The following is a 16,703-nucleotide window of genomic DNA, read 5'->3' on the forward strand; positions in this document are numbered from 1 at the left end:
TCAAGTGATTCGCTTTGGAACAATTATAGCACCTATCGTTTAATTTGCGATAGCGATGATAAACAAATCGAAATTAACGATAATGCCGTAATTGCTGCACTAGCTTTGGTTCAGTTGTTAATTGAGATTTTTTGCCTCATTAAAAATATTGAAATAGATCCAAGATAGTTATTAGCAGTTTGATTTATTGTTGAGGAAGACGTTTTTATGCGTCTTCGTCGTGGCTATCCGTCCTGTTTCTATCAGAAACACAAGAACTTTTTTCCTTTTTTTGACATACACCTAATTTCAATAAGGTTGTCATAGAAAGAAAGAAAATGGAAAAAGTCAAATAGGACTTAATTACGCGCAAACATGAAATTTATTCGTACAAATAGTCTCGAAATGCCTCATCGTTACAGCATAAAAAGGTGGACTCAAAGTGGGCAGATAAAATCTCGTGAGTTTTCTATAAATGCTATCAGAAACTACGCTAATTAATCCCTATTTATCTTATTTCTTTTTTCCTATGACAACGTTATTGCAATTAGGTAATTAGGTGCATTAATGAATTTATCAACACTAATATATGCGACGTCCTTAATTTCAGTTGTAGTCACTGTTACCGATGCACAGGATTGTATTAACCAAAATAAAACAGACTGGACCGGCACATTTCAGCCTTCGAGCTACCCGTTGAACTACGCACCAAATTTGGACTGCTACTGGCTGCTTAAGGTGTCCGAAGGAAATCTTATTGAACTCAACTTTCAAGATTTTTCGGTAGGAATATTCAATGATATTCAAGATTATTATTGCTAAACTTCACTTTCGATTAATCATGATTAATTTTGTTCGCTTTTGTTCAATTTTCTAACAATATTTTATGTTTTTTTCTAACGCTTCCAGATGGACGGAGAGACGGTAAGTATATATTTATTTTGTCTTTTCTGTAACATTCTGTACTTTGAGCATAAAGTTTCAGTCTTTTATATAAGACCATGCATTTTACCTGTATGTGGCAGAGCAACAAAACTCTAATGCTATGTTCCTCAAGCAAATACACGTCTAAAAAAGACTGTTGGGGTCCAGATTCCACGGCTAAAAAAGATAAAAGCAGGACCGAGGGGTTACTAGGGCGCTTTCCATTTGACGGAACTGGCCGATCAGACCGCTATATTCGATATTCCGTTATTAGTCAGATTTTTCCTTTCAAATCAGTCAGTGCATAAATATTATAGAGGGTAGCAAATGGCTTATGCGTGACACGTGAAAAGGGCAAAAAATTAGACCGTGATGCGTGAAAATAGCTAGAAAAGACACATGACTAGTGAATTCTGCAATTTCAAGTTAACGTGATACGTGAATTTGGTTAAAGTTTGTGCGTAAAACGGGATCACGAACCCCCCTTTGCTACCCTGATTATACACTGTTGTGGTGGATTTGTGGGAAAATCTCGTGGAAAAGTCGCGCCCATTTCACCTTCAAAACCACCGGACTGGCCGGCCAGTTCTGGAAAGCGCCCTTAGTGTCCATGAGAAAAAACATTAAGCAGCACCTAGACTGAAGATTTGAAAAAACTTGAAACCAAATGTAACTTGCCCCATTGGCTTCATTTTCTTCGCGTGCTGTCAATAATAATAATTAATAATAATAATTTAATTCTCGCGCATTAAGTGAAGTCATGTTTTTGTCGCACACTTTTTACCTCTTTTGAATCCGCATTGTTAAGAACAATTTTTTTTCCTGCTTCATTTACAGGTAGATAATTGTCCAAATGACTATGTTGCGGTGCTGGAAGGTTCGTATGGAAGCACAGATGTTATAAAGCGCCTTTGTGGCAGAAATCCGCCATTTGATCAGCGCAGTGTCCGTTCTGAGGGAAGTTCGCTCCTCGTGCACATGCACACAGATGGTGCAAACCAAAACCGAGGATTTGCAGCAAGCCATCAAGGTGACTAGAACCATCTAAATCGAGTTCGTTTCAAAGTTTTCTTTTCCTGGGTTCTTCGATTCACATAAATGACTTGATGTGAACACTTTGCCATTGCACCGACCTTTTGGACTTAACGGCTATTTCGAAAAATAGTCCCTCTATAAGTCACATGAAGCACTAGAGTATTAGTTAACTGTTTGTCGTAGTAAACATTTAGCCAAATTGAGGAAAGTATTATAGGGCCGGGTTCACAGACAACTTATTTTTTTTAACTTGAATTATACATGGGACATTACACGAAGGGCGGCGCGATCCGAATCGAAGATATCAACTTTAATTTGCAGTATTTTACGAATGAACGCAGCGAATGAGTACAATTTTGCTTTTAACAAGACAATTACGACATTACCACTCCTAGTCTAGTGTCCCATTAAAACACGGGCGTCTATATAACAACACACAGTTTTACACTAGAAGTTATCAGCATTATCAGTGCAGTTGTGACAGAATGCCTAAAGATTTCAAAGTGATTTTCCGACAAAAGAATATGTCTGGTAAGACCTTTCTTACCGCTGAATCAAGCTGTTCGTGGCCTGCAGAAGAATTTTTATGCTTAACAGTAAATTACCTGGGAAAGATTGATGATAGTGTCTTTTCTTTAGCTAACCTGACATATATCCTGCGAAAGTCGAAGAATACAAGAAATTTATAAAAGCTTTAGGACTATGCCTAAGAAAATGCCTGAGCACCCGAGCTGAGACAAAGCTAAAACATAGATATCGATGTTACTGCTGACCACTCGCTAAATAAGAAAAAATAGTTAAAACGAAAAAGTTCTAACAGCAATGTATTTATATATCTTTATGTAGGCGTATGCGACGTGACATTCTCGACAGTGTCAGGAACCATTATGTCTCCAAATTATCCTGAAAAATACCCAAACAGTGTGGACTGTGATTGGATCATTGATCTGGGTCCAGGATATGACATAACTCTGACTTTCCATGAGTTTGAACTGGAAACGAACGATCGCTGCGAATACGACTGGCTCACGGTACAGGAGGGAAATACCCCAGACGCACCGGAAGTAACCAGAGCCTGTGGTGATATACTGCCTCCTGATATGACAACTAGCGGACCAATGAGGATCGTTTTCAAAACAGACAATGACAACGAGTTTAAAGGATTCCATATGAACTGGCTTGCCGAGGGTAAGAGAAAGTGATTAGGATAAAATATGATAAATTTTTAACATTGTGTCCGGCGATTCGCAACAGAGACCACACGTATCTCAAAGGATACATTATTCTCATGCATAATGGTATTCAGAAAGAAATTCAAATCAATTAAGGACATAGAGGTACATAGCCTGCGAACCCAGACGCATTTCCGGCTGTCGCTTGTCTCCGCCGAAAAATAGCGTCTGCGAAACCGAGCCAGAGAATGATTTCTGTGACGTCGCATCTTTTGTTTTCCCTTTGGCCAATTAGATTACGCGACAGAATAAAAAACGAGTGCACACCGCGCGGCTCCCTCGCGACATCGCTGTTTCGAGCTGTTGGACAAACATCGAAGGTTTCTTACGCCGGAGAAAGTTGTTTCTTTGCAAAAAAACATTTTCAGTTGCAAAGGAATTTATTGTATTCGGTTTATGTATAAGGCATACTTTCATTTTTAAATCATTCAATGCAAAACCAAAGATGTACATCTGTCTGTTTACGTGGGCCGTGAATAGCTGACCGACCGACTCTTGCGATTAAAGAACGCCCTGCAAAACTTGGACGAAATTGGGCGTGGAATCCAATAAGATTTTGGGTCGATTTTGTCGTTGATGTCCGACATTTTGTCGGTAGATAGGTAAAAATTCTAGCAACACACAGGAGGTGGTAATCGACCAGGTGAGTTTCATCTTCACCTTTCGTAGCCTGCGAACCCAAACGCATTTCCGGCTGTATCAGTTTCGAGAAATTACACAACAAATTAAAAGTTGCGACAAGCGTCATTGCAATGCCTGCGAGTTCTTAACCGGCCCTTTTGCGTTTCTAGCGCCCTTCTTTGCACCATGAAGACTCAAACACTTGTCCCAATGAATGAAAACCAATAAACCTTTGCAGGTTTCAGCGATAGCTAAAATTATGTTTATATCTACACCGCGGCGTAGAGGCGAATGTCAGCGAGTCGCTCGAACGAATCGTCTTTTTCGGAAGAGAGACAGTACACTGAAAATACAACTCTGACCAATAATATTTATTTATTGTTTTTATTTATTATCTTCCTCCTAGTTTCAGTACGGGGCAGTTTTGTCTATTAGTAAATGTACTGATAACAGAAGTATTAATTTTAATAGCGCAATTGACCCGAAAACACCGGAACTAGGCTCGATTTCCATCGCTCTCTTGGCTGCACGGTTCCAGTTGATCATGCATTTTACCGTAAAATTCCTGATCGATTTTATGACTTGTTTTGAAATCGCTGGTGATAGTATACAATCAAATAAACTTACCAACAAAACAAGTAACATGTGGCTCGTCAACGACTGCTGCTACCGGATCCAAGACTCTGGTGATCCGTAAACGATCGAATAGCGGCTGTTGTCAATACTTATTTGCTCGGTTTTCAATGTATCGTTATTCAGCGCTATTTCATTTACGCCAAGCGACGATAATAGGCTGACCTGCTAGTCCTTCATTCAACTTTAATACGAGGGGCGAAAAGACGATCACAATAGTATACTAAATATTCCTCTCAGGCAATGCTTAGAAAATAACTGATGTCCGATCCCAAATCCATTCGAAAGATTAGTGAGTACGTCTTCTCTCTTCCAATTCACGTATGTTAAAGCATTAACCTGAAACACGTTCCCCATCGCAGTGCAGTGTCCAACTCATTCGCCATTGTTTTCTCCACGCGATTGTGCGATGCTCTAGCAGACTACACGCGTGGCACCTCTTCGGATATGCAAGGTAAATTGTGATTGGTTACCTTGAACTGACGTCACAGAAATCATTCTCTGGCTCGGTTTCGCAGACGCTATTTTTCGGCGGAGACAAGCGACAGCCGGAAATGCGTCTGGGTTCGCAGGCTAAGAGGTACAAAAAGGACCCTATAATCGGCGTGGCTTAGTGGTTAGTGCGCTGGACTTGTAATCCGGAGGTTCCGATTTCAAATCCTCCTCGCTGCCACTGGATGGATTTGTGTTTGGTGCTCCCGAATAAAGGTTTTCCACGCTTTCATTGTTAAAATAGACAACTGACTGGGGTTAGACTCCTGCCAGCTGGGATTTTTAACAAGTTTCTATTCTGTTTTCGATATTGTCTGTTTGTTTGTTTAGACCCCAATTTGCAGCATACATTTTTAAATGCTTACATATTATTTGTTTAATTAATCGGAACTTAATGCAATGATTTTTTACATTTTGTCTTATTCTTTCGCCAATAAAATGCATATGAAAATGATTAATTTTTCGTTTTCTGTCCTTTGATTCTTTTTGAATCCTATATAACTGTCCATATGAATTGTTGTTTTAAGATCAGAACGAATGCCTTGAACCTGATATCTGCCATCCCAATGCCACGTGTGCTAACACAGAAGGTTCTTATCAGTGCACGTGCATGCTCAGTTACACTGGGGACGGTAAAACCTGTACGTGGTATAAAGGTAAATATTGTACGAAATCTCGAATCTGCAAACACCGATTAACATCTTCCTTGTTTTTTCTTTGAATAGCTAGTTGATAACTAGTTTGACAAATGTTTTTTCTAAAAATATTACGAGAATAAAAATAAATGCGGAAAAAAATTAATACGCTGACCTGTGATCAGGCTCCCTAGTGGGGTATAGGGCGGAAAAGAATGGGCTGCCTGAATGAAACGAGTGGGATGGCGCCTTTTTTCGCCCTGCACTTTACTGCAGCAGCTACAGAGAACGAGAGAAAAACGCGCAGCATGCAGGCACCCGACCAGGTCAGGCGGGGTGCAAGCAGATTGAGTGCGCAAACATAACACTGTGAGCACTGTGAGAATGATCGGTGTCACCTAAAACCGGATTTCACAACAGTTATCGATTTATACTGAATGAAAACATCCGAGATTGTAATGAAGGAGATTTCCACGTGTATCATATTATTTAATTCAACTTAACAAGCGAATTTTAAATATGGATGTGACTGATTTGATAGACGCATTTACTGATGTTTTCAGATTTTGACGAATGTGACTTGAACCTTGACAACTGTCATGATGACGCTTTATGTATAAATACACGAACCCACTTCGAGTGCCAGTGCAAGGATGGCTTTCTGGGGGATGGGATTAACTGTGCAGGTAAGGAAACTTTCTTAAACGTGAAACCTTCTAATTGAATTGATTGATACTACAACATTCACCAGATCCCTCGAGACACATGTGAAGAATAGGGTGGAAAATGACTGCTTTCCAAACTACCCGTCTCGAGCAGTATTGGGGATCATACAGCTATCCGCTGTGCGGTGCAGGGGTTCTGTTCTTTTACTTTGTCCAATCCACGATCAACGAACGTCGTCTATACTCACTCCCTATTTTCTACTCACTTATTTCTAGGGTCTCAATGACATAGTTCCTGGGTAATACCATCACTTGAGCATGTCGTAAAAAGTCCTTTCATTCCAGTGCTGTTTCATTTCAGGCTTAGTCATCTACCGCATCTGTTCCCCATCCTCCTTTAATTTTCGCTTAATTCGTGCCCATTCTACCTAAGTGATAAAATCACTGTCTGGGGATAGGGAACAAAAAGGTGTTGATCACTCGCATTATGGGAACAGCTCTTACATAACGTTCTATTTCGGTTATTGCGAAGTTTTACAGGGTAAAGTGTAAAATCACAACAAACCGCCTATCCAAAGTGTCAGAGGCTGTCTTTCTGGTCAGCACTGACCCTCCACTAATCCAACTGGGTTGGTCCTACCAGGGGCATAAGCCTGAGGTGGCACAGCTCTCTCGATCATCAAGACACACAAGTGTCATCATCCCACCCAGGATGAAGTCCACAACGTCAGAGCACTTGTACAACAAACGACGGAGATGTTCAATCGAAGATTCTGCGCACTTAACTTTTGCTCGTATGTGGTAAAAAAGGGGGAGTCTCCGCAGGAATAATAATAAAATGAAGAAATGCTTTATATTTTTCAGATATCGATGAGTGTAAAACTAGTGAATTGGACCACAAGCATAACTGCCATCTGAATGCTAGCTGCACAAATACACACGGATCATTTCTCTGCACGTGTGTGTCGGTGTACACGGGAGATGGAGTCACGTGTACAGGTATTATACTGCATCTTGATCCATTTCTTTTTAACCTGTAGAGCACCTGATTTTAAGCAGTGAAATAATAACAGCTTACTTTTGTTCAACTCAAGATATCGATGAATGTCAAGTTAACACGCATGACTGTCATGCAGATGGCGTGTGTATAAACACGGATGGCTCTTTCCGGTGCGAGTGTAAAGTCGGCTTTTCCGGAAGTGGAGAAATATGTTCAGGTAATGAAATGTGCCTAGTTTAAGGCACACTTGTATGAAATCTCCTCTTCGTCTGCACCATTACATGTATATATTTCGTGTTGTTTTAACTGAGACGTGCAGTGACCTGTTAGTTGTACTTCGTTCTCCGGATCCGGATCGATAGATCGAGGTTTGAGCCGTGGCGGGGTCTTTATGTTGTGTTCTTAGCTTAGACACTCTCCTAGGTCCTCGAGCTCTGCATGCATATTTTGTCAACTCCGGTACCTGTTGAGATGATTAAGCCCTTCGCTTCATGTCAGTGGCCGTGGCCATGGTGCTACTAGTACTAGTATTAGGTTTATCATATTTAGCCGGAGTGGCCCGTTAATAGCAACTAGGCTCGTATTCAGAATTTAAAGACAAAGTTAATTAAAATAATCCGATACAGACTAAACTTAAAAATACAAAATAATCCGATACAGACTAAACTTAAAAATACTTGAAAATTCAATATTTTAAAAATCGTTTTTGAAGTAGCGACAAACTTCGTTTTTTTGTTGTATGCAATCGTCAATCGGAGTGAAGATTTTCCAACATCGCAATGAGGCCATGGTACGTCCATTCTGTTTAACAAGCGTTTAATTAATAATTGCAGATGTTAATGAATGCACCGAAGAAACAGATAACTGTCATGATGATGCCACGTGTACAAATACCAAAGGATCTTTTGCTTGCACCTGCAATCAAGGATATAGTGGGAATGGCGTCAGTTGTGCAGGTATGATTGAACTATCTTTCGAGGTTACAGTAGGGCCCAGGCCAAACGTCGAACTTCACATGAGTCGAACCTAATGTAACTAGCAAAACCTATTGTGTTGGTCATTTGCATTAGGTTCGACTCTGTGCCTGGGCCTTAAAGTGCGGAGTTTGGTTTGAAATGCCAAACAAGCGGCTTTGGTCATCTTTTACTCCTTTCTGCTAGAATTGCTTAACTGAATAGAAACAAACTTTTCATAGATATTGGACCCAGGTTAACAAAAAAATGAAACCAGCTAAAACCAGCAATGTCTGCTTATTTTAAATAGGCTATATAAATGCCTTACTGCTCACTGCGCGATAAACTTTAACTTTAAAAATGTGAAATATTTTGTAGAAAGCTACATCTTCCTATATTTGAGCCACTCCACCTTCAAAGGCACTTTTTGTGTTATAACTACTCATTAAGATGGATGTACAAGTGCGTTTTCTAGTTGTACATGAGTTGTACTTTACGTTACATCGACTTGACCAATAAATATTTTTTCCCTATAAGTGGCGGCAGAATTATTTTAAAGGTAACGGGTCCATATTCTTTAGAGTTTTGCTTTAACAGTGCTAATAATTTTAGTCCTCGCCGTAAAACGAACACGCTCGGGCCAAAATTAAGCAAGTTACGCCCGCGGCCTGCAAAATCAAGATCTTAAGACTACCTTTGTACTTATTACTTACTTATCCATTCAGTTGTTATCTAAATTATTTTAAACCAATACATTAAAGAAACAATCTGTTGTCTTGCATTTTAGACCTGGATGAATGTTCTCTTAATCTTCACGACTGCCATCAAGATGGACACTGCACCAACACAAAGGGTTCTTATTACTGCAATTGTAATATTGGATACACAGGCAATGGAGTTTCATGTACTGGTAAGATATATTTAACATACACAAGAATTAATACTACATGGTTGTAAAAACGTAGTTCGTTTGCTGCAATATGCCATTGTTTAACACAATTCGAGCTTTATAAAGCAAAAAACCGAGCTTTGCAAAGCACTGAATTTGATCGAAAAAGTGAACAATGTCCTATTCAGCAAACGCAATATGGATCAGGAGTTACTCGCATACCTCATATCACCAAAATCATTCTTCAATTCACACTACCTTTCAACAGGATTTAGCTTCGAGCAACAATTAAAGGTAAGCGGATCTATTTGCTTCATTCTCGATTTGTTTGTTTTCGGTATATACCTCAGCTAACCGGTTAAAAACCGATACTTTTAAACTAGTGTTTCAGCGTATGTTTACTCATCTCTGAGTGGTTCCTGCGCCAGTATCATCATCGCAATATAGAGGATCCAGCCAATGAACTACAAAGACAACCGCTGAAAAGGTTAGTGCATGTACGTGGGATGTTGTTCAAGAACCGAACAGAAACGTTGGTTAGTGTAAAATGTTCGCCCTACAGTAGCAGATTCCCGTTTTTTGCTCAAAATATATGGAGTAGGGATATTTTCGGTCCTTTCTTTTTCAAGGCATAGTTCAAAAGGGGCCCCAGACCCCTCCCCTCCGTCACTGTCTTCAAATTCAAATGCATACAAGAAATTCATTTTCTTTTCTTTTTTCGACGTTTTTGCTTGTTTACAAGCAAAAATGGTAGAATAGGGGTTAGTAGACAAAATTTGGATCCACATATTTGTAAACTCTCAAGAGACTTTTTTAATTTCTCAAGGGACTGTTTTAATTTCTCAAGGGATTACTTTCCGCTGTGGGTGATCACTTGCGATTTCGTGGAAAAACGTGACTTGTCACATTTACAAACGTTATATAACAATTTTAAAAGTGACATGTCAGCTTTCTTATCTCAACGCACGTGTGTCTGAAAGGCGATCTATAAAAGGCGTCGCACAAACAATGGATTGCGTAACTAAAACACGAATAAATAATCACCAGCACTTACATCGCGTTGAGAGCAATGTTGCATGAATCGGCTTTACAACATGCGATAGTATCTACGCAGTTCGAGTGGAATTTCAGTCAAAGACAGCAAAATTCTTTCGTATTTCATCTTCAAATATAATTCGAAAGCATTCACTGTATATGTGGCTTTTGTTTAATCCTGGGTCTTGATATCCGACCCTCGCCGAGCCTAGACAAAACGCAGCTTGAGTGTAACGATTTGTTTACGCAATGTTTTCTCCGACAGTAGTCGGAAATATCCGTATTTTTTTTTCGTGCTTTTTCATGGAGCAATCGTAACGATACGGCCTTGAACACATTGAACGGCGGTCTACCTATAACAATTCAAATATAGCGTCGCAAAAACAAAGCGTCGAACGCATATTTTGCTGTTTCATTTGCTAATTTCGCTGCCGTAATCGACTGCCTCGAAAGGTCCTTGCAGTTTTAAAGTATAGAATTGTCAGACCTCGCTGAAATTTGCACTGTTTATTTGTGTAATGTTAAGGAATATGTGTATAAATACCCGGCGCGAACAAGCCATTTTTGACAAAATTATATGGCTGCATTTCCTCCGCGAAGATAGGAAATTGTTAAATTAAACTACAAAGAAACTGTAATGATAAGTTCGAAGAACAATGCACAGAATAAACCTTCGACTCATACTTCATGCAAAAACGTCGATATCTCTAAGAGACTTTGATTTCAAGTGGTCTTAATTAATGTTGATAGGTAGTTCCATCGAAAAAGAAGTACTAAACAAAAATTTTCTAAAACTTTGCACAGTTGTTTATTACGTCTAGTACATCAGAAAAATAAAATAAAAATATGGTTCACCGTGCCGGTTTCCCGCTACAAGGTCATAAATTATGGTTCATTTGAGGCTTTGTGAGCAAAGTATTCGAACCCAGATCGAGAATTATAACGAAGATGGTCCTCACAAAAAAAAATTACAGGATGGATATCACAAAATTGTGCGCAGTAGGAGTGTGCAGTGCAAAACAAGAAGAACCCTTAAACGAAAAGTGACCAAAAATATCTCGTCAAGTTAAGAACTGACAAACGACCACAGCTATAACTGAAAAGGGACAGTTGAATTTAATGATTAAGTTAGAAAACACTTATGTGTTCCTTGGTATTTTTTAATAATTTTAGAATTTTATAATGAATTTGAGTAATTTTTTGAGAATTTTAATATTTTATAATGAATTTTAGTTTTTTATGAATTTATTATTTTATCCTATTGTAATTTAAATATCTTATCTACTTCCTTTAATATTGTTTCGCTATTGTTTCCTTTTATAATTATTTTTCTTGTAAGAGCATTGAGATTTTTTAATGTAATGCGCAAGAAATAAATTATTATTATATTATAGGGCATTGATTGACAAAATTGAAGACGGATGAAATGGCATCAACGTTAAGTTTGTTTTGCTACAATCTTTACGGAGTGACGAGTCCTTTGAGTAAAGTAGGTGTTAACTAAGGTTAAGCTACATGAAAAAAGACCTAGAAAAATTGATTTTCATAATAACTTCGTCAAAATATACCTATTTAGAAAACTGAATAAGTTTATTAAAACGAGTTGGGGATTTTTAGTGGAGAAGGGCATAAAATGTTAACTTTCCTTGTAGTATTTACTTCATAAAGCATTATGTTTTGATAATACAATGAGGTTCATGATCGTTGGCTTTGTTAAAATAATATAACAAAGCATTGTAAGGAACGTCGCTCAACCTTGTTTTTCTGTAAATAATAACTAATGTACTAACAAAGGCGATTGTTATTTAACATACTTGCAGGGTGAAAACTAGCTACGCTTCGTGCAGGGTTTTTTACAGTCCTACTCGCAACTTTACGCCATCCATACTCTCGCTCATTTAACATAAATAAATCCCAAGCGTATCAGTTTTTGATGTTTACTAACTTGCTTGTAAACATCGTACAGTGTTGTCCCTTGTAATGCTTGTACCTGGGTAGGTTCTCAAGAAAGAAATTAAGAGTCAAAGAATGTGTTTTGAAGCCCTGCAGTAAATGTAACTTAAATGCAGACTTTGCTGCATCACGTTCAAGTTTCTTCTTTCAGCCCTTGGTTAAGTGCAGTGCATGGAAAAGTAGGCAGAACGACTCGGAGGCACTGAAATCGTTACTTTTTTGCAAGCTATTGGGGATTATTGATGTATTTTGAATATCGCTTTTACTCAGATATTCAAGAGCTCAAGTGCTGTACAATTTTTGACAAATGTCAGCGGATGCAAACTGCACCAATACTGAAGGTCATCCTGCTCACCACTATATGAAATATTCTGAAGATGGAATTCTTTGTGAAGGTACTTAACTTGATAATTTTTCCACGCCACTAAGATTATAGTCATAAGCAACTGAGTTAACATAAGTAGAGTAGATTTACCAAACTTATCTATGAAGTTACAACTACCATGAACAACGAAGAAAAGACAGTTGCAAGTACTGTAGATTATCATGCTTATGAAAATATGCAATATCAAAATAAATAAAAAGTGTGCAAATGATGATGATTACTACAGGGAATGGGATGACGGCATTTTCACGTCCCCTGGCACCCATCAACCTGTTGATTATATAGTTCATACACAAAACTGGCTCTACCTTTGACGATGGACGGAGAAGAGGCCTTGTAATAAACACAGGTTCTCTCTATTGTAAATTCTTTTGTGATTAGCTTATTGTCTACCATAACCCTAACTGATGTGACTAATGTGTTAAGTTTTTACTTTGGTAGGAGTGATAAATTTGACTCAAATAGGGACTCTGCAGTTCTTTTTCTTTGCTCCTGCAGGTATCAAAGAGTACGTAAGAGACTGGAGAGACAGCTTATATGACGATGTAAGATGTGCCAATACCAAGGTTCATACAACTGCATGTGTAACACTGGTGACTAGGGAGCTTGAGTATGGGTATGTAATTGAGCTTAAGCACTGGTTTATTAATTTTGAATTTATGTTTCCTTTCTGTAAGACAGTACATTCTGGTAACTCCTGATCCATTGTTGATTATCACAGCGATATAATTAACGCACCCTTGAATACAGCTCCGTCCATTTTATGTTATATTAGCAGACTGGAGAGTCTGGACTCCGCATGGAAAACCCTTAATGGTGTTTTTGTATTTTTAGATATAAACGAATGTTCAACAAACAAAGACAACTGTCATTCTGACGCTAACTGCACGAACACCAAAGGATCATTCCTCTGTACTTGTCATACGGGATACTCTGGAGATGGCGTCATGTGTGCTGGTAGGTGACCCTTTTTTCCCTGTTGTTAAGCCCAGTTCAAGAAAATACTTTATTGATAAAAAACAGTACCTGTTCTAAATTGACAGATATTGATGAATGCACAACAAATACTCATAACTGTCATGCTGATGCTGACTGCGCCAACACCAAAGGATCATTCTACTGCACGTGTCATACGGGATACTCTGGAGATGGAGTCACTTGCGAAGGTAAGATAACTGCTACTTAAACATAATGAAAGTAAGCATTTGAAAATCGGTTATTTCTGTAAAGACTGATGCTCTTCCAATCCGATACTTATGAAAGATATTTATTTTTCGGATCTATACTTCTTATTTAAAGACGAAGGATAAAAAATTGATATCAAAAATTAAAATATTACCAAATAAATAAAGTCATATATCATGGTGCGAATAAGACTACAGGCACACCATGTACTGACTTTTAGTTGTACTTGTTACCTTTAGATCTGGACGAGTGCTTTCCTGGAAAGATATCTGATGAGTATCTTCATCTTGCTCACAACTGTCATGCTGATGCCAACTGCACCAACACCAAAGGATCATTCTACTGCACGTGTCATACGGGATACTCTGGAGATGGAGACACGTGTGTTGGTAAGTAGCCAACACAAAATGAATACAAAATAAAGTGAGAAAGAGAGAGAGCTTTGATCGCTTAAGATTATGTTAAATGTTGATTACAAAGAAAATAACCTTGTGGCTGTTTTATCTTCTCCCTCGGAATTTCACCCTCTATGGCTTGGTCATTTTTATCGCATTATTTTATTCGCAGTGTATTAGGTTTTTATCCTGAGGTGAACCTTGTGTTTGGAAAAACATATTTTTTTAATGACTACACCCGCTAAAATGTTTTTGGGTGTACACACAAAAGAAGGTCCCTCCCCTCCTTAGCTCAAGAGAGGTCTGGATCCGCCACTGTTACCATTGCGTTTAAACATTATGTGCTAAGTGCTTTAAATTTTCCCAGGAAAGAGAGCCTTACCCGTCAGTATTTCTCTATGCAATTATAAAACGTCTTTTGCTTGTCTTGCATAAGATATCAACGAATGTAACCCATCTGGATTGTCGTCTGAGTATCAACACTTGGCTCACATTTGCCACGATGATGCTAACTGTACAAACACAAAAGGATCTTACTACTGCACATGCCTGAACGGATACTCAGGAAATGGATTAGACTGTGATGGTAAATAATGTTAGATGCTCAAATTAAATTCATATTGTATAGGCAGCGAACAGTTCAGTTTCCTGATGAAGTTCATAATTACTTTATATATTTCTTTTCAATCAAAGTCGATACTAGTGCTTTCAATGAGCTTTGTTTCGTCAAAAACACGACACGCCGTTTGAGAATGTCAATTCTGTCTCTCTTTAGATGTCAATGAGTGTTCGACTGGAATACACGACTGTCACGTGGATGCCAACTGCATCAACACCAAAGGATCATTCTACTGCACGTGTCATACGGGATACTCTGGAGATGGAGTCACGTGTACAGGTAACTATAACAGTGTGTATGTTTGCCGGTATAAATTTAAGGTAGCCCATGATACTGCATTGCAGATAAACATTAACACCGTTGACTGCTTGTTGTGTGGCAACATTGACGTTTTTAATGCATGCACTTGAGAATTAGTGCACACGAAGTTTGAGTTACCATAGAACAAACACTTTTTCTTTACATTATTCTTAATGAACTAGATATCAATGAATGTCACGTGGATAGTTTGGCCCTCCATCACGCTCATTATTCCCACAACTGTCATGATGACGCAAACTGCACCAATACAAAAGGATCGTTCTATTGCACGTGTCTTAATGGATATTCTGGTGACGGTGTCACGTGTACAGGTAGAGAATGTTTTCAGTTCAATAATTTGATGTAAGTCTTAGCGGAAACCAATCAAATGCTTTAACTGATGTTGTGGATTGCAACGTTCCTTGAGTTACCTATACAACGTGGCAAAAATAAATGACAAAATAATTGTTCTTGTTATTTTCCTCTACAGATGTACAAGAATGCGAAACAGAAATAGACAACTGTCACATTGATGCAAACTGTACCAACACCAAAGGGTCATTTTTGTGCACGTGTATCAATGGTTATTCCGGGAATGGGGTCTCTTGCCATGGTACGTGTGCAAAATCTTTCTTTCGAGCCACTCACGGCTTCATTTAAACAAATAATGGCTTGAAATAACTCCTGATCCATGTCATTTTTTACAACAAATAATAATACTTTGTGTGCACTCATCGGTCAAGACTATTGTCGATGAGAGTATAGACCATAAAAATGACGTGACCTGTAACGCAGCGCAACTTTCGGAAAACTTAAGGAATTGTCGTGACTTATCCAAGAAACCGAGCCCGGCGTGTTGCTTAATGTCAGTTAGAACATTTTGAGGCGAAATTTCAACGAAGTCATTGGCTTCAAGCAAGAAAAAGTGATCTTAAGGGATGTGACGCGCGCGTGCAATTTCGATCCCTCTTTCTTTTGTAGTTTACACTATAATAGACCATAGAAATGGTGCCACGGAATGTCTAAAACTTTTCAGTAAAAGTAATGCCTGCGGCTTGTGGTTCTACTTAAGTTTTGAACAATTTTTTGTCGTCATTCTTATAAGTTTAGATCATGGTTTATTTGTGAAATCTCTTAGCCTGTCCTGTAATCTATGAGTTATGTCCCGTTCAAATCCGTCAAACGGATAAGCTTAGTAAATTAGCTGTTAACCGATTGTGAAGGATTTTTATTTTAGTCTTGAACTGTTATAGAGTATTTTTGATGTAATCGTTACATGTCAAAGCACTCTCCGTTTAGGTGAAAAGCACTTTAATTTCAGACATTGAAGAATGTGCCACAAACATAGATAACTGTCACGCTGGATGCGAACTGCACCAACACCAAAGGATCATTTTACTGCACGTGTCATACGGGATACTCTGGAGATGGCGTAACTTGCGAAGGTGAGTTTAAGTACGAAATTAACTTTTCAGTTTAAGGCCAGATTGAAGTATAGCTAGCAAGATAAGCATGGCTTGTTTTTAAAACATCGCAATTTTTTCCAATGACCAAATCCCCTTGTTCATGCCTGCTTCATTTTGATTGTGAGGTGTGACTGCTGTAAAGGTTAGAATTCCACTAGAAAATTGAAGAATGCTATTTTTTCTTTCGGTATTAAAATAATTTCAAAACGTTTCTGCCTAGGCATTCATTTAAAGACTTTAAAGGCTTCCATTTCTATGACTTTCAATTTCTCAAACCTGGTTTACTAATGCACTTGTAACTTGGCTG

General features: G+C 38.4%; 1 protein-coding gene across 1 annotated transcript in view; it reads left to right on the forward strand.

Annotated features, from left to right (window-relative positions):
- Window positions 1-315: 315 nt before the first annotated feature.
- Window positions 316-16,703, forward strand: part of LOC144655039 (uncharacterized) — a 127,074-nt gene continuing 110,686 nt past the window's right edge. Inside the window, 20 exon segments of the mRNA XM_078515258.1 lie at window positions 316-439; window positions 590-762; window positions 889-903; window positions 1,741-1,933; window positions 2,785-3,126; window positions 5,444-5,572; window positions 6,115-6,237; window positions 7,081-7,215; window positions 7,311-7,433; window positions 8,050-8,172; window positions 8,957-9,079; window positions 13,266-13,388; window positions 13,475-13,597; window positions 13,856-14,005; window positions 14,448-14,597; window positions 14,787-14,909; window positions 15,113-15,262; window positions 15,421-15,543; window positions 16,252-16,289; window positions 16,291-16,375. Of these exon segments, the coding sequence (XP_078371384.1) occupies window positions 355-439; window positions 590-762; window positions 889-903; window positions 1,741-1,933; window positions 2,785-3,126; window positions 5,444-5,572; window positions 6,115-6,237; window positions 7,081-7,215; window positions 7,311-7,433; window positions 8,050-8,172; window positions 8,957-9,079; window positions 13,266-13,388; window positions 13,475-13,597; window positions 13,856-14,005; window positions 14,448-14,597; window positions 14,787-14,909; window positions 15,113-15,262; window positions 15,421-15,543; window positions 16,252-16,289; window positions 16,291-16,375 (2,629 nt within the window). The 5' untranslated portion in view covers window positions 316-354.

The sequence above is a fragment of the Oculina patagonica genome, chromosome 5, assembly GCF_052425735.1.
Source record: "Oculina patagonica isolate OP01 chromosome 5, crgOcupat, whole genome shotgun sequence".
NCBI lineage: Eukaryota > Metazoa > Cnidaria > Anthozoa > Scleractinia > Oculinidae > Oculina > Oculina patagonica.